Consider the following 26664-nt stretch of genomic DNA (forward strand, 5'->3'; position numbering starts at 1 on the left):
TTAGGGTTATGGTTGAAGATAATACATTTACAGTGTGTATTGCATTTTACATTTTACTACCATTATTTAAATATTCCACCTATGCCATTTCTGTGTTTGATTTTGAATCGAAACATTTGTACAGTAATTTGATATAAACCATCCCCAGTCAGCTACTGTAAGCTATTGATTTGAGGTCAGTTGTAGTATCACCGTGTGAATGTACTGTGCGTCCTACTGTAAGAATTGACCTATTGCGATGCTATTTATGAAACGGGTAATCTTGGTAAAGAGGTGGCTTTATTCTTTCTTTGTCCACTGTCGTTGACTTCTTATTATAGCTCAGTGGTCATTTTCGAACGTACGCGAATCCACGTAGCAGGCGGAGTTCTGTTTCCATGACAATTACGTCAATATTAGTGTCGGGTAACTAAAGGTCATGCTAAAGACAAGCGCGAGTCACACAGAAGGAAACAGAATGGCGGAGGTAAACTTAACTGTTGTGCTTTAAAACGGCAAGATATTCTCGTATGGTGTGGCTTCAGTGTCGTTTCGTTTTCGTGGTACTTAGTTTATTCTATGCATGGTCGCGAGAAGGACAGTCTGAGCGGAGCAAAGCCTCACTAGTAAGCCTGAAGGAGTTTGACTTTACTCGGAAGGATAGCTCAGCTGGCTAGCATGTTTGACTTTACTCGGAAGGATAGCACAGCTGGCTAGCTGAATATGCAAATGTACTAGATTACTTTTGACTGTTTATTGCAAGTCAGTTAGCTAAATGACAGGCGACTAAAGCCAAGTAGCGAACTGTAGTTAGCTACCTAGTAATCCATGTTTACGTTCAATATTGTGAAGCTACTTGTCGGCCTTTCTCCACCTTACTTCTGCCCGTGTTAGCTTGCTAGCTTTGTGCTTGATTGCACTCTGCAGAGGTTAGCAGCACTAGCGGTAGCTAGCAGTACAAGTTCGTTTCGTTCTTTTAAAAACCACGTATATTAAAGTCAAGCAAACTAGCTTCTCTATTTTCTAGGAAGCTTGTTCTAACGCTGATTGAATTTATCAAATGCTATAACTAGCTTTTTTTGTTACCTAATGTTTCTAACTAGCTTGTTTATGATGTAGCAGGGCTCTGAAAAAAATATAATGCAGATCAAGATTTGAAATGGAATGTTTTTCACAAAACCCAGGTTCTGAGTTAGTTACACCATTATTCTGGCAGATCGTTGAAATCCAACGTCAAGTTGTTCGCCATCTCTGGTGTTTCTAAAATGACACCGTATGAGGGAGACATAGTCAATGGAATAACAACGAATGTTGTAATATATGGATAGATAAACTTGTCAGTATTGTCTTATTTGACATGTTCATGTTTTCTCACAGCCCTGTAGGGGGCGACCAAGGTCAAAGTTGAATTCCAATTTCCTTAGCTGCTATTATCAGTGACAGACTGCATACAGTAGTGTCATTTTTACAGATGTGTTCAGTGTGTTGTCAAGATTGGTTGTCTGGTACTGTAAACATCCCCGACTGGAAGCTGTGATGTACATGTTCTAGCTTTCAGTAGGGTGTTTGCTGCTCCAGGCTTCCTCAGACTCCTAGACTAGTGTTGTTGTTCGTAGATCTAGGGCTGCATTCCAGTCAAAATTAGCATCTTCTCTTCCTCCCATCACTGGAGTAAACCCTCCAGTGATGTATGTATGGTGGAGTGAATGAGGGAAGAGGTTGCAAGTAAAAGTGGATTGGGAGGATGGCTCATAATAATGGCCAGAACTGCATGAATGGAATGGCATACAAATGCATGGAAACCATGTGTTTGATGTATTTGATACCATTCTGCTCTAGCCATTATCACAAGCCTGTCCAACCCTATTAAGGTGCCACCAACCTCAGGTTTGCATCTTAATTTAAATAACTGAATGTTATTGTTTGTTCATACATCTGGTGTTTCCCAGACAAAAGTGTGTCTGACTCAAGTGAGTGAGCTTTACTTCCAGTTCTACTGCTGTGGAAATGGAAGTATCCTAGCTTCTTCGTTCCGAGTGTAGTTACTGTAAACATCCTACACTCAGCTATAGCCTGTATGGAAGGCTGGGGAGAGGGTGTTTACTTTGACTGGCTTGGACAGCTTCAATCTGTATGGATGGGATTTAATGGATCACTCATGAAGAGATGGAAATATTTATTTTTGTACAAACAGAGAAGGCGGCTGCAATTAATTCCCATTGGTAGTTTTTATGAGAAACCTAACATGTAGAAGATGCAATCAATGGATGATATTTGGATGCATTATCACCGATCAATAATGACAATACTGTTTGTTATTGCAAAAAAATAAACTTTGCAAATGTGTATTGATTGATTGACTGACTGATTATTTTATTCCTTAATGTTCAAATGTGTATTGATTGACTGTTTGTTTATTTTATTCCTTGGAATGTTTATAATGTATATCACAGTTTATAGCATACTATTAGCCTAACATTTTATGGACCTGGTTGAAAATGGTAGTGATTGCTGAAGAAAATGCACATTCATTCACAAATTGAAATGTTTTGCCAGTTCACACACCTGTATTCAAAATCCATGTAGGCTACATTAATTTTAAGCTTAATCATTTCATCACATTATTTATATAAATTAGTGTTCTACTGTTATGGGAACAACAATTTAATAACCGTTGAGCATATATATCTGGGCGTGAGTAACCAACCATGATATGTCAGAGGATTTTGTAATAAGGCGAGTACTGTACAGGATCCCATTCAAAAGAGAAGAATAGAGTGGAAACCTTTTACAAATGTATCAAGGGTAGACTATGCCTTCTGGCCATCCCAGCCACAGGGGGAGGACATCCCAAACCAGCCTGCTTTTCTCTCCACAGGAAGACTTTATCCGCCATATTTGTTGTCGCAGATTCGCCAGAAACCTTCCTCCAAAACAAATAAAAATACGATTTTCAATTACTTATTCAATAAGTAATGTAGATATGTACATTTATTTATGTAACTCTTAGGGTATTACGTTTTATTTTACAAACATGGAGACGTCAACCGCATGTAAGTACTCGACTCGATTGTTTACCTTTTCGTACAGTACTATCTCGGAGAAATAACATTTCTTAGCTAGGTAAAAGTAGCAAGCTAGCCAACAGATGTAGTCAAATTACTCATTATGTGAAGTTTATTCTATGCTAAAAGTGGGGCACATAATTACCGTGACCAGCCACAACATTGACAGCACATTTATTGCAGCTAAATGTCCGGCCTAAAGTTATTGGATTTAGTTTGTAAAGAAAGTATTTATCACGAAACTGTTCCTGTTTCTCCCAGCGTTTAGCTGTCTTTAGTCATACTGCTGAGGAGTCAGGAGTTCAACTATCTTTGCTGTTGCAGTGGTAGCGAAACCTGTCTGGAGAGCTACAGAGTTTACACAGAGCAAACCAATAAACTATATTGCACTGACCTCATTCCATTTCAGTATTCTCAGCTTGTAGGTGCTAGGCTGGCTTGGATCATGTAGGCCCTAGCTAGGTTTGAATTCAGTATTTTGAAAGAAAGAAAGGTAGGTAGCTAGAGGAAAAATATACAGTCCCTGACCAAAGAATGAACCATGCAACTAGCACTAAACACACAAGTATAATGTATAGGCCAATGCACTGCCAGCCTATTGAAAATATCTCATTTCCATTGAAGTCATTTAGCAGACACTCTTCTCCAGAGCGACTTACAGTAGTGAGTCATACATTTTCATTCTCGTCTTTTTCTTGCGTACTGGTCCCCCGTGGAAATCGAACCCACAATCCTGGCGTTGCAAGCACCATGCTCTGCCAACTGTCAATTCAACTTTCAATGTGTAATGATCTTATTATTAGGCCGTCAACTTTTTCCACGGTCAAATTTGTACATAAACACACATTAATCTTGGCCTGCCGGTCTGTTAATTCACAGGTGGGACTTCCTCCATCTTCATGTGTAAACTGTGCAACCTGTTCTCTCCACACCGAGCACAGCTCCTCTCCCATGTGTCTGAGAAGCACCACACAGAGGGGCTCAACCCTGATGACATCATTGTGGCCCTCATGCCATTGACAGCTCCACTGGAGAAGGGTGGAGGTGAGCACCTCCTCAAAGCAACCAGGGATACTAAGGGTGGAGGTGAGCACCTCTTCAAAGCAGCCAAGGATACTAAGGGTGGAGGTGGAGGTGAGCACCTCCTCAAAGCAACCAGGGATACTAAGGGTGGAGGTGGAGGTGAGCACCTCTTCAAAGCAGCCAAGGATACTAAGGGTGGAGGTGAGCACCTCTTCAAAGCAGCCAGGGATACTAAGAGTGGAGGTGGAGGTGAGCACCTCTTCAAAGCAGTCAGGGATACTAAGAGTGGAGGTGGAAGTGAACACCTCATCAAAGCAGCCAAGGATACTAATGGAGGTGAGCACCTCTTCAAAGCGGCCAGGGATACTAAGGGTGGAGGTGGTGAGCAGCCAGGGATAATAGGGCATTGCAACAACTGACCGTATTATGGTGTTTCTTTGTTTTTCTCAAAGTTCCACGATCTGAATAATTGGCTACTGAGTGCCTCGGTAGTCCTTCAAACATTTGTAGCAGATTGTAATCCGATTTTGACAGCTCTTTTTAATCCAGGACTAGGCTTAATTTGTGTCTGGGAAACTGGCCCTATAGGTCTGTTTGTGTGTAATAGTGTGATTGATGGCATTGATCCTATTTCCCCCACAGATAGCCCTGTCAAGAGAAAACGAGGACGTCCTAAGGGCTCAACCAAGAAGATTGTAGCTGATGGGCCCATGACAGAGACTACTAGCTCCAACCAGAAGAAGCAGAAACAACAGACAGTAGAGGCCCAATCAGAAGCTGGGCTAGTGGACGGGGAAGAACCAGAGGACGACAATGCCCTGGACTGCAAGAAGTGCAACCGTGTGTTCGGCAACAGGCGACAGATCATGAAACACATCTGCTTGATAGACCTCAGAGAGGACGAGGATCAGGAGGACAACGGTATGTGTGAAGTCAACTGTTTTATGTCTGTTTAGAATAGATTGAAATAGAATAGTGCTTTATGGTCCATCTAGGGATACATCCCAAATGGCACCCTATTCCCTATATAGTGCACTACTTTTGACCAGGGCCCATACACTACGTGGCCAAATGTATGTGGACACCTGCTCGTCGGACATCTCATTCCAAAATCATGGGCATTAATATGGAGTTGGAATATGGAACCTCACTCTTGTGGCTGAATGGAAGGAAGTCCCCGCAGCCACCACTCTTCTGGGAAGGCTTTCTACTAGATGTTGTTGGAACATAGCTGCGGGTACTTGCTTCCATTCAGCCACAGAAGTGAGGTTGCCTGGCTCGCAGTCGGCGTTCCAATTCATCCCCAAGATGTTCAATGGGGTTGAGGTCAGGGCTCTGTGCAGGCCAGTCAAGTTCTTCCACACCGATCTCGAAAACCATTTCTGTATGTACCTCTCTCTGTGCACGGGGAAACTGTCATGCTGAAACAGGAAAGGGCTTTCCCCAAACTGTTGCCACAAAGTTGGAAGCACAGAATCGTCTATAATGTCATTGTATGCTGTAGCATTAAGCTTTCCCTTCTCTGGAACTAAGGGGCCTAGCCCGAACCATGAAAAACAGCCCCAGACCATTATTCCTCCTCCACCAAACTTTACAGTTGCCACTATGCATTGGAGCAGTTAGTGTTCTCCTGGTATCCACCAAACCCAGATTCGTCCATCGGACTGCCAGATGGTGAAGCGTGATTCATCACTCCAGAGAACGCATTTCCACTGAGTCCAATGGCAGTGAGCTTTACACCACACCAGCCGACACTTGGCATTGCGCATGGGGATCTTAGGCTTGTGTGCGGCTGCTCGGCCATGGAGACCCATTTCATGAAGCTCTCGACAAACAGTTCTTATGCTGACGTTGCTTCCAGAGGCAGTTTGGAACTCGGTAGTGAGTGTTGCAACAGAGGACATGCGATTTTGTACGTGCTACGCACTTGAGCACTCGGCGATCCTGTTCTGTGAGCTTGTGTGACCTACCACTTTGCGTCTGAGCCGTTGTTGCTCCTAGACGTTTCCACTTCACATTAACAGCACTTATACTTGACCGGGGCAGCTCTAGCAGGGCAGAAATTTGACAAACTGAGTTGTTGGAAAGGTGGCATCCTATGACGGTGCCACGTTGAAAGTCACTGAGCTCATCAGTAAGGCAATTCTACTGCCAATGTTTGTCTATGGAGATTGCATGGCGGTGTGCTCGATTTTATACACGCCCTCCCCGTCAAGCGTTCCACAGGGATGCTAGCCCATGTTGACTCCAATGCTTCCCACAGTTGTGTCAAGTTGGCTAGATGTCCTTTCAGTGGTGGACCGTTCTTGATATACACAGGAAACTGTTGAGCGTGAAAAACCCATCAGCGTTGCAGTTCTTGACACAATCTGGTGCGCCTGGCACCTACTACTATAACCCATTCAAAGGCACTTAAATCTTTTGTCTTGCCTATTCACCCTCTGAATGGCACACATACAAATTCCATGTCGGATTTGAAGTGGATTTAGCAAGTGACATCATTAAAGGATCATAGCTTTCATCTGGATTCACCTGGCAAATCGATGTCATGGAAAGAGCTATATCTATATGTTCACCATCTAAATGTCTATATCAATATGTTCACCATCTAAATGTCTATATCCATATGTTCACCATCTAAATGTCTATATCAATATGTTCACCATCTAAATGTCTATATCTATATGTTCACCATCTAAATGTCTATATCTATACCATCTAAATGTCTATATCAATATGTTCACCATCTAAATGTCTATATCTATACGTTCACCATCTAAATGTCTATATCTATACCATCTAAATGTCTATATCAATATGTTCACCATCTAAATGTCTATATCAATATGTTCACCATCTAAATGTCTATATCATATCACCATCTAAATGTCTATATCTATATGTTCACCATCTAAATGTCTATATCATATGTTCACCATCTAAATGTCTATATCTATACCATCTAAATGTCTATATCTATATGTTCACCATCTAAATGTCTATATCTATACCATCTAAATGTCTATATCTATATGTTCACCATCTAAATGTCTATATCTATATGTTCACCATCTAAATGTCTATATCTATATGTTCACCATCTAAATGTCTATATCTATACCATCTAAATGTCTATATCTATGTTCACCATCTAAATGTCTATATCAATATGTTCACCATCTAAATGTCTATATCCGTATGTTCACCATCTAAATGTCTATATCTATATGTTCACCATCTAAATGTCTATATCAATATGTTCACCATCTAAATGTCTATATCTATATGTTCACCATCTAAATGTCTATATCTATACCATCTAAATGTCTATATCAATATGTTCACCATCTAAATGTCTATATCCATATGTTCACCATCTAAATGTCTATATCAATATGTTCACCATCTAAATGTCTATATCAATATGTTCACCATCTAAATGTCTATATCAATATGTTCACCATCTAAATGTCTATATCAATATGTTCACCATCTAAATGTCTATATCAATATGTTCACCATCTAAATGTCTATATCTATATGTTCACCATCTAAATGTCTATATCTATAGCACCATCTAAATGTCTATATCTATTGACCATCTAAATGTCTATATCAATATGTTCACCATCTAAATGTCTATATCTATATGTTCACCATCTAAATGTCTATATCTATATGTTCACCATCTAAATGTCTATATCTATATGTTCACCATCTAAATGTCTATATCAATATGTTCACCATCTAAATGTCTATATCTATATGTTCACCATCTAAATGTCTATATCTATATCACCATCTAAACGTCTATATCTATATGCACCATCTAAATGTCTATATCAATATGTTCACCATCTAAATGTCTATATCAATATGTTCACCATCTAAATGTCTATATCAATATGTTCACCATCTAAATGTCTATATCTATATGTTCACCATCTAAATGTCTATATCAATATGTTCACCATCTAAATGTCTATATCTATATGTTCACCATCTAAATGTCTATATCAATATGTACCATCTAAATGTCTATATCTATATGTTCACCATCTAAATGTCTATATCAATATGTTCACCATCTAAATGTCTATATCTATATGTTCACCATCTAAATGTCTATATCCATATGTTCACCATCTAAATGTCTATATCTATGTTACCATCTAAATGTCTATATCTATATGTTCACCATCTAAATGTCTATATCAATATGTTCACCATCTAAATGTCTATTCATATGTTCACCATCTAAATGTCTATATCTATATGTTCACCATCTAAATGTCTATATCTATATGTTCACCATCTAAATGCCTATATCTATATGTTCACCATCTAAATGTCTATATCAATATGTTCACCATCTAAATGTCTATATCTATATGTTCACCATCTAAATGTCTATATCCGTATGTTCACCATCTAAATGTCTATATCTATATGTTCACCATCTAAATGTCTATATCAATATGTTCACCATCTAAATGTCTATATCTATATGTTCACCATCTAAATGTCTATATCAATATGTTCACCATCTAAATGTCTATATCAATATGTTCACCATCTAAATGTCTATATCATATGTTCACCATCTAAATGTCTATATCAATATGTTCACCATCTAAATGCCTATATCAATATGTTCACCATCTAAATGTCTATATCAATATGTTCACCATCTAAATGTCTATATCTATGCACCATCTAAATGTCTATATCTATATGTTCACCATCTAAATGTCTATATCTATATGTTCACCATCTAAATGTCTATATCAATATGTTTCACCATCTAAATGTCTATATCTATATGTTCACCATCTAAATGTCTATATCAATATGTTCACCATCTAAATGTCTATATCAATATGTTCACCATCTAAATGTCTATATCTATATGTTCACCATCTAAATGTCTATATCTATACCATCTAAACGTCTATATCTATACCATCTAAATGTCTATATCAATATGTTCACCATCTAAATGTCTATATCTATATGTTCACCATCTAAATGTCTATATCTATATGTTCACCATCTAAATGTCTATATCAATATGTTCACCATCTAAATGTCTATATCTATGTTCACCATCTAAATGTCTATATCAATATGTTCACCATCTAAATGTCTATATCAATATGTTCACCATCTAAATGTCTATATCTATATGTTCACCATCTAAATGTCTATATCAATATGTTCACCATCTAAATGTCTATATCTATATGTTCACCATCTAAATGTCTATATCAATATGTTCACCATCTAAATGCCTATATCTATATGTTCACCATCTAAATGTCTATATCTATGACCATCTAAATGTCTATATCAATATGTTCACCATCTAAATGTCTATATCTATATGTTCACCATCTAAATGTCTATATCAATATGTTCACCATCTAAATGTCTATATCAATATGTTCACCATCTAAATGTCTATATCTATACCATCTAAATGTCTATATCAATATGTTCACCATCTAAATGTCTATATCAATATGTTCACCATCTAAATGTCTATATCTATATGTTCACCATCTAAATGTCTATATCTATATGTTCACCATCTAAATGTCTATATCTATATGTTCACCATCTAAATGTCTATATCTATGTTCACCATCTAAATGCCTATATCAATATGTTCACCATCTAAATGTCTATATCCATATGTTCACCATCTAAATGTCTATATCTATATGTTCACCATCTAAATGTCTATATCAATATGTTCACCATCTAAATGTCTATATCTATATGTTCACCATCTAAATGTCTATATCTATACCATCTAAATGTCTATATCTATATGTTTCACCATCTAAATGTCTATATCATATGTCACCATCTAAATGTCTATATCTATATGTTCACCATCTAAATGTCTATATCATATGTTCACCATCTAAATGTCTATATCTATGTTCACCATCTAAATGTCTATATCAATATGTTCACCATCTAAATGTCTATATCTATATGTTCACCATCTAAATGCCTATATCTATATGTTCACCATCTAAATGTCTATATCTATATGTTCACCATCTAAATGTCTATATCAATATGTTCACCATCTAAATGTCTATATCTATGTTCACCATCTAAATGTCTATATCAATATGTTCACCATCTAAATGTCTATATCTATATGTTCACCATCTAAATGTCTATATCAATATGTTCACCATCTAAATGTCTATATCTATATGTTCACCATCTAAATGTCTATATCAATATGTTCACCATCTAAATGTCTATATCAATATGTTCACCATCTAAATGTCTATATCTATATGTTCACCATCTAAATGTCTATATCAATATGTTCACCATCTAAATGTCTATATCAATATGTTCACCATCTAAATGTCTATATCAATATGTTCACCATCTAAATGTCTATATCAATATGTTCACCATCTAAATGTCTATATCAATATGTTCACCATCTAAATGTCTATATCTATATGTTCACCATCTAAATGTCTATATCAATATGTTCACCATCTAAATGTCTATATCAATATGTTTCACCATCTAAATGTCTATATCTATATGTTCACCATCTAAATGTCTATATCAATATGTTCACCATCTAAATGTCTATATCTATATGTTCACCATCTAAATGTCTATATCTATATGTTCACCATCTAAATGTCTATATCTATATGTCACCATCTAAATGTCTATATCTATATGTTCACCATCTAAATGTCTATATCAATATGTTCACCATCTAAATGTCTATATCTATATGTTCACCATCTAAATGTCTATATCTATGTTCACCATCTAAATGTCTATATCTATATGTTCACCATCTAAATGTCTATATCAATATGTTCACCATCTAAATGTCTATATCTATGTTTCACCATCTAAATGTCTATATCAATATGTTCACCATCTAAATGTCTATATCATATGTTCACCATCTAAATGCCTATATCAATATTTCACCATCTAAATGTCTATATCAATATGTTTCACCATCTAAATGTCTATATCATATGCCCATCTAAATGTCTATATCAATATGTTCACCATCTAAATGTCTATATCTATATGTTCACCATCTAAATGTCTATATCAATATGTTCACCATCTAAATGTCTATATCAATATGTTCACCATCTAAATGTCTATATCAATATGTTCACCATCTAAATGTCTATATCTATTGTTCACCATCTAAATGTTTTCCATCTAAATGTCTATATCAATATGTTCACCATCTAAATGTCTATATCAATATGTTCACCATCTAAATGTCTATATCTATATGTTCACCATCTAAATGTCTATATCAATATGTTCACCATCTAAATGTCTATATCAATATGTTCACCATCTAAATGTCTATATCAATATGTTCACCATCTAAATGTCTATATCTATGTTCACCATCTAAATGTCTATATCAATATGTTCACCATCTAAATGTCTATATCTATATGTTCACCATCTAAATGTCTATATCAATATGTTTCACCATCTAAATGTCTATATCAATATGTTCACCATCTAAATGTCTATATCAATATGTTCACCATCTAAATGTCTATATCAATATGTTCACCATCTAAATGTCTATATCAATATGTTCACCATCTAAATGTCTATATCTATATTCACCATCTAAATGTCTATATCAGTATGTTCACCATCTAAATGTCTATATCAGTATATTCACCATCTAAATGTCTCTATATCTATAGTTCCCCATCTAAATGTCTATATCTATGTTCACCATCTAAATGTCTATATCTGTATGTTTCACCATCTAAATGTCTATATCTATGTTCACCATCTAAATGTCTATATCTATATGTTCACCCATCCAAATGTCTGTATCTATACCATCTAAATGTCTATATCTATATGTTCCCCATCTAAATGTCTTATCTTTTCACCATCTAAATGTCTATATCCGTATGTTTCACCATCTAAATGTCTATCTTATGTTCACCATCTAAATGTCTATATCAATATGTTCACCATCTAAATGTCTATATCTATACCATCTAAATGTCTATATCTATATGTTCACCATCTAAATGTCTATATCTTGTTTCACCTCTAAATGTCCTATATCAATATGTTCACCATCTAAATGTCTATATCTATATGTTCACCATCTAAATGTCTATATCATATGTTCACCATCTAAATGTCTATATCAATATGTTCACCATCTAAATGTCTATATCTATATGTTCACCATCTAAATGTCTATATCTATATGTTTCACCATCTAAATGTCTATATCTATATGTTCACCATCTAAATGTCTATATCAATATGTTTCACCATCTAAATGTCTATATCAGTATGTTTCACCATCTAAATGTCTATATCTATATGTTCACCATCCTAGATGTCTATATCTTATGTTCCCATCTAAATGTCTATATCAATATGTTCACCATCTAAATGTCTATATCTATATGTTCACCATCTAAATGTCTATATCAATATGTTTCACCATCTAAATGTCTATATCTATATGTTCACCATCTAAATGCCTATATCTATTACCATCTAAATGTCTATATCCATATGTTCACCATCTAAATGTCTATATCAATATGTTCACCATCTAAATGTCTATATCTATATGTTCACCATCTAAATGTCTATATCAATATGTTCACCTCTAAATGCTGTATCAATATGTTCACCATCTAAATGTCTATATCTATACCATCTAAATGTCTATATCAATATGTTCACCATCTAAATGTCTATATCCGTATGTTTCACCATCTAAATGTCTATATCAATATGTTCACCATCTAAATGTCTATATCATATGTTCACCATCTAAATGTCTATATCAATATGTTCACCATCTAAATGTCTATATCTATATGTTCACCATCTAAATGTCTATATCAATATGTTCACCCATCTAAATGTCTGTATCCATATGTTCACCATCTAAATGTCTATATCTATATGTTCACCATCTAAATGTCTATATCAGTATGTTTCACCATCTAAATGTCTATATCTGTATGTTCACCCATCTAAATGTCTATATCTATATTCACCATCTAAATGTCTATATCTATATGTTCACCATCTAGATGTCTATATCTATATGTTCACCATCTAAATGTCTATATCATTTTACCATCTAAATGTCTATATCCTATATGTTTCACCATCTAAATGTCTATATCTATCCTTTTGTTCCCATCTAAATGTCTATATCTATATGTTCACCATCTAAATGTCTATATCTATGTGTTCACCATCTAAATGTCTATATCTATGCACCATCTAAATGTCTATATCAATATGTTCACCATCTAAATGTCTATATCTATATGTTCACCATCTAAATGTCTATATCAATATGTTTCACCATCTAAATGTCTATATCTATGTTCACCCATCTAAATGTCTATATCTATATGTTCACCATCTAAATGTCTATATCTATATGTTCACCATCTAAATGTCTATATCTATAGTTCACCATCTAAATGTCTATATCAATATGTTCACCATCTAAATGTCTATATCAATATGTTCACCATCTAAATGTCTATATCAATATGTTTCACCATCTAAATGTCTATATCAATATGTTCACCATCTAAATGTCTATATCTATATGTTCACCATCTAAATGTCTATATCAATATGTTCACCATCTAAATGTCTATATCAATATGTTCACCATCTAAATGTCTATATCTATATGTTCACCATCTAAATGTCTGTATCTATATGTTCTCATCTAATGTCTATATCATATGTTACCATCTAAATGTCTATATCTATATGTTCACCATCTAAATGTCTATATCCATATGTTCACCATCTAAATGTCTATATCTGTATGTTCTCCTCTAAATCTATATCTATGTCTCGTATCTATGTTTCCATCCTAAATGCCTATATCAATATGTTCACCATCTAAATGTCTATATCAATATGTTCACCATCTAAATGTCTATATCTATATGTTCACCATCTAAATGTCTATTCGTTCTGTCTATATCTATTGTTCACCATCTAAATGTGTCTATATCAATATGTTCACCATCTAAATGTCTATATCTATGCCATCTAAATGTCTATCATGTTCACGTTTACCATCTAAATGTCTATATCAATATGTTCACCATCTAAATGTCTATATCAATATGTTCACCATCTAAATGTCTATATCATATGTTCACCATCTAAATGTCTATATCATTATGTTCACCATCTAAATGTCTATATCTATGTCACCATCTAAATGTCTATATCAATATGTTCACCATCTAAATGTCTATATCTATATGTTTCACCATCTAAATGTCTATATCTATGTTCACCATCTAAATGTCTATATCAATATGTTTCACCATCTAAATGTCTATATCTATATGTTCACCATCTAAATGTCTATATCAATATGTTTCACCATCTAAATGTCTATATCAATATGTCACCATCTAAATGTCTATATCAATATGTTCACCATCTAAATGTCTATATCAATATGTTCACCATCTAAATGTCTATATCAATATGTTCACCATCTAAATGTCTATATCTATATGTTCACCATCTAAATGTCTATATCAATATGTTCCCATCTATGTCTGTATCTATGTTACCATCTAGTCTGATCTTTGTTCACCATCTAATGTCTATATCTATATTTTCTCATCTTTTCATCTATGTCTTATAATATTTTCCCATCTAGTGTTGTTTGTATGTTTCTCTTTCTATATCTGTATGTTCTCCGTCTGTCTGTATCTTATCTATGTCTGTATGTATGTTTCCCCATCTAATGTCTATATCAATATGTTCACCATCTAAATGTCTATATCATATGTTCACCATCTAAATGTCTTATCTATGTTCCCATCTAAATGTCTATATCTATGTTCACCATCTAATGTCTGTATCAGTATGTTCACCGAATCTAGTGTCTGTATCGAGTATGTTCACCATCTAAATGTCTATATCTATATGTTCACCATCTAAATGTCTATATCTATACCATCTAAATGTCTATATCAATATGTTCACCATCTAAATGTCTATATCAATATGTTCACCATCTAATGTCTGTATCCGTATGTTCACCAATTCTTCTATCCCATCTATGTCTGTATCTATGTTCCCCATCTAAATGTCTGTATCAATATGTTTCCATCTAGTGTCTATATCTATCCGTCTAAGTGTCTATATCTGTATGTCACCATCTAAATGTCTATATCTATACCATCTAAATGTCTTATCTGTGTTCCCTCTATGTCTATATCAATATGTTTCACCATCTAAATGTCTATATCTATGTTCACCATCTATCTATATCGCCATCTAAATGTCTATATCTATATGTTTCACCATCCTAAATGTCTATATCTATATGTTCACCATCTAAATGTCTATATCTATGTTCACCATCTAAATGTCTATATCTATATGTTCACCATCTAAATGTCTATATCTATATGTTCACCATCTAAATGTCTATATCTTGACCATCTAAATGTCTATATCAATATGTTCACCATCTAAATGTCTATATCAATATGTTTCACCATCTAATGTCTATATCTATTGTTCACCATCTAAATGTCTATATCTATGTTTCACCATCTAAATGTCTATATCTATATGTTCACCATCTAAATGTCTATATCTATACCATCTAAATGTCTATATCTATGTGTTCACCATCTAAATGTCTATATCAATATGTTCACCATCTAAATGTCTATATCAATATGTTCACCATCTAAATGTCTATATCAATATGTTCACCATCTAAATGTCTATATCCTATATGTTTCACCATCTAAATGTCTATATCAATATGTTCACCATCTAAATGTCTATATCAATATGTTCACCATCTAAATGTCTATATCCTATGTTCACCATCTAAGTGTCTATATCAATATGTTCCCATCTAATGCTTATCTGGCCATCTAAATGTCTATATCTATATGTTCACCATCTAAGTGTCTATATCAATATGTTTCACCGTCTAAGTGTCTATATCTGTATGTTTCACCATCTAAGTGTCTGTATCTATATGTTTCACCATCTAGTGTCTATATCTATATGCCATCTAAATGTCTATATCTGTGTTCACCATCTAGTGTCTGTATCTATGTCCCATCTAGATGTCTGTATCAATATGTTCACCATCCTAGTGTCTGTATCGTGCACCATCTGTGTCTATATCAGTATGTTCACCATCCTAAATGTCTATATCCAGTATGTTCCGCCATCTAGTGTCTGTATCTGTATGTTCACCATCTAAATGTCTATATCTATTCGCCATCTAAATGTCTGTATCTTATGTGCCATCTAAATGTCTATATCTTTGTTTCACCATCTAGTGTCTGTATCTATACCATCTAAATGTCTGTATCTATTGTTCGCCATCTAGTGTCTATATCAGTATGTTCACCATCTAAATGTCTGTATCTATGTCCCATCTAAATGTCTATATCAATATGTTCACCATCTAGTTTTCTATCTAAATGTCTATATCAGTATGTTTCGCCGTCTAATGTCTGTATCGTATGTTCCATCTAGATGTCTGTATCTATTCCCGTCTAAATGTCTGTATCCGTATGTTTCGCCATCTAGTGTCTGTATCTATACGCCATCTAAATGTCTGTATCAATATGTTTCGCCATCTAAATGTCTATATCTATATGTTCACCATCTAAATGTCTGTATCTATATGTCCCATCTAAATGTCTGTATCAATATGTTTCACCATCTAAATGTCTATATCTATATGTTCACCATCTAAATGTCTATATCTATATGTTTCACCATCTAGATGTCTATATCATATGTTTCACCATCTAAATGTCTATATCCATATGTTTCACCATCTAAATGTCTGTAATCTGTATGTTCACCATCTAGATGTCTATATCATATGTTCACCATCTAATGTACTGTATCATATGTTCACCATCTAAATGTCTATATCTTGTGTTCACCATCTAATGTCTGTATCTGTTTCCCATCTAAGTGTCTGTATCTGTTGTTTACCATCTATGTCTGTATCTATGTTTCACCATCTAAGTGTCTGTATCTTCCATCTAGTGTCTATATCAATATGTTCTCCATCTAGATGTCTGTATCTGTGTGTTTCACCATCTAGATGTCTGTATCATATGTTCACCATCTATGTCTATATCTTGCCCATCTAAATGTCTGTATCAATATGTTTCACCATCTAAATGTCTATATCTGTATTTCACCGTCTAAATGTCTGTATCAGTATGTTTCACCGTCTAGTGTCTGTATCTGTTTTCCATCTAAATGTCTGTATCTATATGTTCACCTCTTGTATATCTATGTCGTCTTGTCTGTTCTGTTGTCGTCTAGTGTCTGTTCTGTGTGTTTCCGTCTAGTGTTGTATCTGTATGTTTCGTCTGTGTCTTATCTTTCTCTGGTGTCTGTATCTGTGCCTCTGAGTGTCTGTTCTGTTGTTCCTCTAGTGTCTGTATCTTGTGCCGTCTAGTGTCTGTTCTGTATGTTTCGCCGTCTAGTGTCTTATCTGTATGTTCTCCGTCTAGTGTCTGTGTCTTGCCGTCTAGTGTCTGTATCATTGTTTCCCGTCTAGTGTCTGTATCTATGTGTTCCCCGTCTAGGTGTCTGTATCTATATGTTTCACCATCTAAATGTCTATATCTGTGTGTTCATCCCATCTAAATGTCTATATCAATATGTTTCACCGTCTAAATGTCTGTATCTATAGTTCTACCTCTAATGTCTGTATCTATGTTCACCATCTAAATGTCTATATCAATATGTTCACCATCTAAATGTCTATATCTGTATGTTCACCATCTAGATGTCTGTATCTTTGTTCCCGTCTATGCCTGTTCAATATGTTTCACCATCTATGTCTGTATCTATGTTTCACCATCTATGTCTATATCTATACCGTCTAAGTGTCTTATCCTATGTTCACCCTCTAAATGTCTGTATCTTGTGTCCCGTCTAATGTCTATATCATATGTTCTCCATCTAGATGTCTGTATCTATATGTTTCACCATCTAAATGTCTGTGTCTTTGCCATCTAAATTCTGTATCAATATGTTCACCATCTAGTGTCTGTATCTATATGTTCACCATCTAGTGTCTATATCTATGTGTTCACCATCTAGTGTCTGTATCTGTATGTTTCGCCGTCTAATGTCTATATCTGTATGTCCCATCTAATGTCTATATCTATATGTTTCACCATCTAATGTCTGTATCTTGTTTCCTCGCTGTGTCTTATCTGTGTTCCCGTCTTTCTGTATCTGTGTGTTTCACCGTCTGTGTCTGTATCTGTATGTTCGCCGTCTTGTGTCTGTATCGTTTTCACCGTCTAGTGTCTGTATCTTGTTCTTTCGCCGTCTAGTGTCTTATCTGTGTGTTTCGCCATCTAGATGTCTGTTCGTATGTTTCTCCGTCTAGAGTGTCTGTATTGTGTTTCCTTTCTGTTCTGTATGTTCGCCTCTAATGTCTGTTCTTGTTTCGCCGTCTAGTGTCTGTATCTGTGTGTTTCCGTCTAGTGTCTATATCAATATGTTCACCGTCTAGTGTCTATATCCTATGTTCACCATCTAAATGTCTATATCTATGTGTTCACCATCTAAATGTCTGTATCAATATGTTCACCATCTAATGTCTATATCTTCCATCTAAATGTCTGTATCAATATGTTTCACCATCTAAATGTCTATATCATATGTTTCACATCTAAATGTCTATATCAATATGTTCGCCATCTAATGTCTGTATCATGTGTTCACCATCTAGTGTCTGTATCAGTATGTTCGCCGTCTAGTGTCTGTATCTGTTTTTCCCGTCTATGTCTTATCAGTATGTTTCCCGTCTAGTGTCTTATCTGTTTTTCGTCTAGTGTCTGTATCTATGTTTCACGTCTAGTGTCTGTGTCTTTTTCCTCTAATGTCTGTATCTGTGTGTTTCGCCGTCTTGCTGTGTCTTGTTTCCCCGTCTAGTGTCTGTATCTTGTGTTTCGCCGTCTAGTGTCTGTATCTGTTTTCCCATCTAGTGTCTGTATCTTTGTTCGCGTCTAGTGTCTGTATCAGTTGTCTGCCGTCTAGTGTCTGTTCTGTGTTTTCCGTCTAAGTGTCTGTATCTGTTTCGCCGTCTAGTGTCTGTATCCGTGTGTTCTGCCGTCTAGTGTCTGTATCTGTATGTTCTCCGTCTATGTCTGTATCGTATGTTCTTCCTCTTGTCTGTATCTGTGTTTTGCCGTCTGAGTGTCTTATCTGTGTTCGCCGTCTGGTGTCTTATCTTGTGTTTCGCCGTCTGTGTTTTCTGTGTCTTGTTTATCGGTTTCTCTTGTCTTATCTGTATGTTCCCCCGTCTAGTGTCTGTATCTGTGTGTTTCGCCGTCTATGTCTGTATCTGTTGTTTTCCGTCTAGTGTCTGTATCTGTCCGTCTAGTGTCTGTATCGGTTGTTTCCCGTCTAGTGTCTGTATCAGTATGTTCCCGTCTAGTGTCTTAATCTTACCTCTTGTCTGTATCTTGTGTTCGCCGTCTAGTGTCTGTGTCTATGTTCGCCGTCTAGATTCTGTATCTTCCGTCTGGTGTCTGTATCGTTGTTTCCCGCTTCTGTACTCGTTTTCCGTCTGTGTCTGTAATCCGTATGTTTCCCCGTCTAGATGTCTGTATCTATGTCCGTCTTGTCTGTATCTTTGTTTCCCGTCTAAGTGTCTGTTCTGTATGTTCGCCGTCTAGTGTCTGTGTCTTGCCGTCTATGTCTGTATCTGTGTTTTCTTTCTTATCTGTTGTCACTCTAGTGTCTGTATCTGTTGTTTCACCATCTAATGTCTGTATCAGTATGTTCACCGTCTAGTGTCTGTATCTATATGTTCCTCTAAATGTCTGTATCATATGTTCACCATCTAAGTGTCTGTTCTTATGTTCCCCATCTAATGCCTGTATCAATATGTTTCACCATCTAAATGTCTGTATCATGTATGTTCACCATCTAGTGTCTGTATCTGTATGTTCACCCTTGTCTTATCAGTGTGTTTCACCGTCTAGTGTCTGTATCTGTATGTTCACCGTCTAGTGTCTGTATCATATGTTCACCGTCTAGATGTCTGTATCTGTATGTTTCACCGTCTAAATGTCTATATCATGTCACCATCTAAATGTTGTATCTATATGTTCCCATCTATGTCTTATCTTTGTTCTCTGTGTTGTATTTGTTACTCGTCTATTCTGTTCATATGTTTCACCGTCTAAATGTCTGTATCTTTTCACCATCTAATGTCTATATCTGTATGTTCACGTCTAGATGTCTATATCTTGCCCATCTAGATGTCTTATACCATATGTTCACCCATCTAAATGTCTATATCTGTATGTTCACCATCTAAATGTCTATATCAATATGTTCACCATCTAAGTGTCTATATCTATATTTCACCATCTAAATGTCTATATCCGTATGTTTCACCATCTAAATGTCTATATCTATGTGTTCTCCATCTAAATGTCTATATCAATATGTTCACCATCTAAATGTCTATATCTATATGTTCACCATCTAAATGTCTATATCTTGCCCATCTAAATGTCTATATCAGTATGTTCACCATCTAAATGTCTATATCAATATGTTCACCATCTAAATGTCTATATCTATATGTTCACCATCTAAATGTCTATATCCGTATATGTTCACCATCTAAATGTCTATATCTATATGTTCACCATCTAAATGTCTATATCTATATGTTTCACCATCTAAATGTCTATATCTATATGTTTCACCATCTAAATGTCTATATCTATATGTTCACCATCTAAATGTCTATATCAATATGTTCACCATCTAAATGTCTATATCTGTATGTTCACCATCTAAATGTCTATATCTATATGTTCACCATCTAAATGTCTATATCTATATGTTCACCATCTATGTCTATATCCGTATGTTCACCATCTAGTCTATATCTATGTTCACCATCTAATGTCTATATCTGTATGTTCACCATCTAAGTGTCTATATCTATATGTTCACCATCTAAATGTCTATATCAATATGTTCCCCATCTAAATGTCTATATCAATATGTTCACCATCTAAATGTCTTATATCTGTTCACCATCTAAATGTCTGTATCTATATGTTCACCATCTAAATGTCTATATCTATAGTTCCATCTAAATGTCTATATCAATATGTTCACCGTCTAAATGCCTATATCAATATGTTTTCACCGTCTAAATGTCTATATCTGTATGTTCACCATCTAAATGTCTATATCTATATGTTCGTCTAAGTGTCTGTATCAGCACCATCTAGTGTCTGTATCTATAGTTCACCATCTAGATGTCTATATCTGTTGTTCACCATCTAAATGTCTGTATCTATGTTCTTCCATCTAAATGTCTGTATCATATGTTTCACCGTCTAATGTCTATATCTGTATGTTCACCATCTAAATGTCTATATCTGTATGTTCCTCTAAATGTCTATATCAATATGTTCACCATCTAAATGTCTGTTCAATATGTTCGCCATCTAAATGTCTGTATCTGTATGTTCACCATCTAAATGTCTATATCAATATGTTCACCATCTAATGTCTGTATCTATGTGTTCACCATCTAAATGTCTGTATCAATGTTCTCCATCTAATGTCTGTATCTATATGTTCACCATCTAAATGTCTGTATCAATATGTTCACCATCTAAATGTCTATATCAGTATGTTCACCATCTAAATGTCTATATCATATGTTCACCATCTAAATGTCTATATCAATATGTTCACCATCTAAATGTCTGTATCGTATGTTTCACCATCTAAATGTCTGTATCTATGCCTCTAATGTCTATATCAATATGTTCACCATCTAAATGTCTATATCAATATGTTCACCATCTAAATGTCTATATCTATATGTTCACCATCTAAATGTCTATATCAATATGTTCACCATCTAAATGTCTATATCAATATGTTCACCATCTAAATGTCTATATCTATATGTTCACCATCTAAATGTCTATATCTGTATGTTCCCATCTAAATGTCTATATCAATATGTTCACCATCTAAATGTCTATATCTATATGTTGCACCATCTAAATGTCTGTATCTATGTTCACCGTCTAGATGTCTGTATCTTATGTCACCATCTAATGTCTATATCTATATGTTTCCCGTCTAGATGTCTATATCTGTTCCATCTAGATGTCTGTATCTTATGCCATCTATGTCTGTATCTATGTTCCCATCTAGTGTCTGTATCATATGTTTCACCGTCTAAATGTCTGTATCAATATGTTCCCCATCTAAATGTCTATATCTATATGTTTCACCATCTAAATGTCTATATCGTATACCATCTAAATGTCTATATCTGTATGTCACCATCTAAATGTCTGTATCAATATGTTCGCCATCTAAATGTCTGTATCTATGTTCACCATCTAATGCCTATATCAATATGTTCACCATCTAAATGTCTATATCAATATGTTTCACCATCTAAATGTCTATATCTATATGTTCACCATCTAAATGTCTGTATCATGTTCACCATCTAAATGTCTATATCAATATGTTCACCATCTAAATGTCTATATCATATGTTTCACCATCTAAATGTCTGTATCTATATGTTCACCATCTAAATGTCTATATCAATATGTTCCCATCTAAATGTCTGTATCAATATGTTCACCATCTAAATGTCTATATCTATATGTTCACCATCTAAATGTCTATATCAATATGTTCACCATCTAAATGTCTATATCAATATGTTCACCATCTAAATGTCTATATCTATATGTTTCACCATCTAAATGTCTATATCTATGTACCATCTAAATGTCTGTATCTATATGTTCACCTCTAAATGTCTATATCATATGTTCACCATCTAAATGTCTATATCTATATGTTCACCATCTAAATGTCTATATCAATATGTTCACCATCTAAATGTCTATATCAATATGTTCACCATCTAAATGTCTATATCAATGTGTTCACCATCTAAATGTCTATATCAATATGTTCACCATCTAAATGTCTATATCAATAATGTTCACCATCTAAATGCCTATATCAATATGTTCACCATCTAAATGTCTATATCAATATGTGTTCACCATCTAAATGTCTATATCAATATGTTCACCATCTAAATGTCTATATCTATATGCACCATCTAAATGTCTATATCAATATGTTCACCATCTAAATGTCTATATCAATATGTTCACCATCTAAATGTCTATATCAATAGTTCACCATCTAAATGTCTATATCAGTATGTTTCACCATCTAATGTCTATATCAATATGTTCACCATCTAAATGTCTATATCAATATGTCACCATCTAAATGTCTCATATCTATAGTTCACCATCTAAATGTCTGTATCTATGTTACCATCTAAATGTCTATATCCGTATGTTTCACCATCTATGTCTTATCTATACCATCTAAATGTCTATATCAGTATGTTTCACCATCTAAATGTCTATATCTATTTCACCATCTAAATGCCTATATCAATATGTTCACCATCTAAATGTCTATATCTATGTCCCATCTAAATGTCTGTATCTGTATGTTCACCATCTAAATGTCTATATCTTATGCCATCTAAATGTCTATATCTATATGTTCACCATCTAAATGTCTATATCTATGTTCACCATCTAAATGTCTATATCAATATGTTCACCATCTAAATGTCTGTATCCATATGTTCACCATCTAAATGTCTATATCAATATGTTCACCATCTAAATGTCTATATCAATATGTTCACCATCTAAATGTCTATATCAATATGTTCACCATCTAAATGTCTATATCAATATGTTCACCATCTAAATGTCTATATCCATATGTTTCACCATCTAAATGTCTATATCAATATGTTCACCATCTAAATGTCTATATCTAATATGTTCACCATCTAAATGTCTATATCTATATGTTCACCATCTAAATGTCTATATCAATATGTTCACCATCTAAATGTCTATATCAATATGTTCACCATCTAAATGTCTATATCAATATGTTCACCATCTAAATGTCTATATCTATGTTCACCATCTAAATGTCTATATCATATGTCACCATCTAAATGTCTATATCTATATGTTCACCATCTAAATGTCTATATCTATATGTTCACCATCTAAATGTCTATATCTATATGTTCACCATCTAAATGTCTATATCAATATGTTCACCATCTAAATGTCTATATCAATATGTTCACCATCTAAATGTCTATATCAATATGTTCACCATCTAAATGTCTATATCTATATGTTCACCATCTAAATGCCTATATCAATATGTTCACCATCTAAATGTCTATATCTATGTTCACCATCTAAATGTCTATATCTATATGTTCACCATCTAAATGTCTATATCTATATGTTCACCATCTAAATGTCTGTATCCATATGTTCACCATCTAAATGTCTATATCTATATGTTCACCATCTAAATGTCTGTATCTATGTTTCACCATCTAAATGTCTATATCTATATGTTCACCATCTAAATGTCTATATCAATATGTTCACCATCTAAATGTCTATATCTATATGTTCACCATCTAAATGTCTGTATCAGTATGTTCACCATCTAAATGTCTGTATCAATATGTTCACCATCTAAATGTCTATATCTGTATGTTCACCATCTAAATGTCTGTATCTATATGTTCACCATCTAAATGTCTATATCAATATGTTCACCATCTAAATGTCTATATCTATTTCACCATCTAAATGTCTATATCAATATGTTCACCATCTAAATGTCTATATCTATATGTTCACCATCTAAATGTCTATATCTATACCATCTAAATGTCTATATCAATATGTTCACCATCTAAATGTCTATATCTATGTCACCATCTAAATGTCTATATCAATATGTTCACCATCTAAATGTCTATATCAATATGTTCACCATCTAAATGTCTATATCAATATGTTCACCATCTAAATGTCTATATCAATATGTTCACCATCTAAATGTCTATATCTATATGTTCACCATCTAAATGTCTATATCCATATGTTCACCATCTAAATGTCTATATCTATATGTTCACCATCTAAATGTCTATATCAATATGTTCACCATCTAAATGTCTATATCTATTGTTCACCATCTAAATGTCTATATCAATATGTTCACCATCTAAATGTCTATATCTATATGTTCACCATCTAAATGTCTATATCATATGTCACCATCTAAATGTCTATATCAATATGTTCACCATCTAAATGTCTATATCTATACCATCTAAATGTCTATATCAATATGTTCACCATCTAAATGTCTATATCAATATGTTCACCATCTAAATGTCTATATCAATATGTTCACCATCTAAATGTCTATATCAATATGTTTCACCATCTAAATGTCTATATCAATATGTTCACCATCTAAATGTCTATATCAATATGTTCACCATCTAAATGTCTATATCAATATGTTCACCATCTAAATGCCTATATCCAATATGTTCACCATCTAAATGTCTATATCAATATGTTCACCATCTAAATGTCTATATCTATATGTTCACCATCTAAATGTCTATATCAATATGTTCACCATCTAAATGTCTATATCAATATGTTCACCATCTAAATGTCTATATCAATATGTTCACCATCTAAATGTCTATATCTATATGTTCACCATCTAAATGTCTATATCAATATGTTCACCATCTAAATGTCTATATCTATATGTTCACCATCTAAATGTCTATATCCGTATGTTCACCATCTAAATGTCTATATCTATATGTTCACCATCTAAATGTCTATATCAATATGTTCACCATCTAAATGTCTATATCTATACCATCTAAATGTCTATATCAATATGTTCACCATCTAAATGTCTATATCTATATGTTCACCATCTAAATGTCTATATCTATACCATCTAAATGTCTATATCAATATGTTCACCATCTAAATGTCTATATCTATACCATCTAAATGTCTATATCAATATGTTCACCATCTAAATGTCTATATCAATATGTTCACCATCTAAATGTCTATATCAATATGTTCACCATCTAAATGTCTATATCAATATGTTCACCATCTAAATGTCTATATCAATATGTTCACCATCTAAATGTCTATATCAATATGTTCACCATCTAAATGTCTATATCAATATGTTCACCATCTAAATGCCTATATCAATATGTTCACCATCTAAATGCCTATATCAATATGTTCACCATCTAAATGCCTATATCAATATGTTCACCATCTAAATGTCTATATCTATATGTTCACCATCTAAATGTCTATATCAATATGTTCACCATCTAAATGCCTATATCAATATGTTCACCATCTAAATGTCTATATCAATATGTTCACCATCTAAATGTCTATATCTATATGTTCACCATCTAAATGTCTATATCAATATGTTCACCATCTAAATGCCTATATCAATATGTTCACCATCTAAATGTCTATATCAATATGTTCACCATCTAAAT

The 26664-nt window shown here is 34.0% G+C and overlaps 1 protein-coding gene across 1 annotated transcript in view; it reads left to right on the forward strand.

Moving 5' to 3' along the window:
* Nucleotides 1-1547: 1547 nt before the first annotated feature.
* The window catches only part of LOC106597228 (zinc finger protein ZFAT), a 75789-nt gene continuing 50672 nt past the window's right edge, over nt 1548-26664 (forward strand). The window contains 3 exon segments of the mRNA XM_045712771.1: nt 1548-3032; nt 3924-4178; nt 4710-4988. Of these exon segments, the coding sequence (XP_045568727.1) occupies nt 3014-3032; nt 3924-4178; nt 4710-4988 (553 nt within the window). The 5' untranslated portion in view covers nt 1548-3013.

The sequence above is a fragment of the Salmo salar genome, chromosome ssa02 (genome assembly GCF_905237065.1).
Source record: "Salmo salar chromosome ssa02, Ssal_v3.1, whole genome shotgun sequence".
In the NCBI taxonomy this organism is placed as follows: domain Eukaryota; kingdom Metazoa; phylum Chordata; class Actinopteri; order Salmoniformes; family Salmonidae; genus Salmo; species Salmo salar.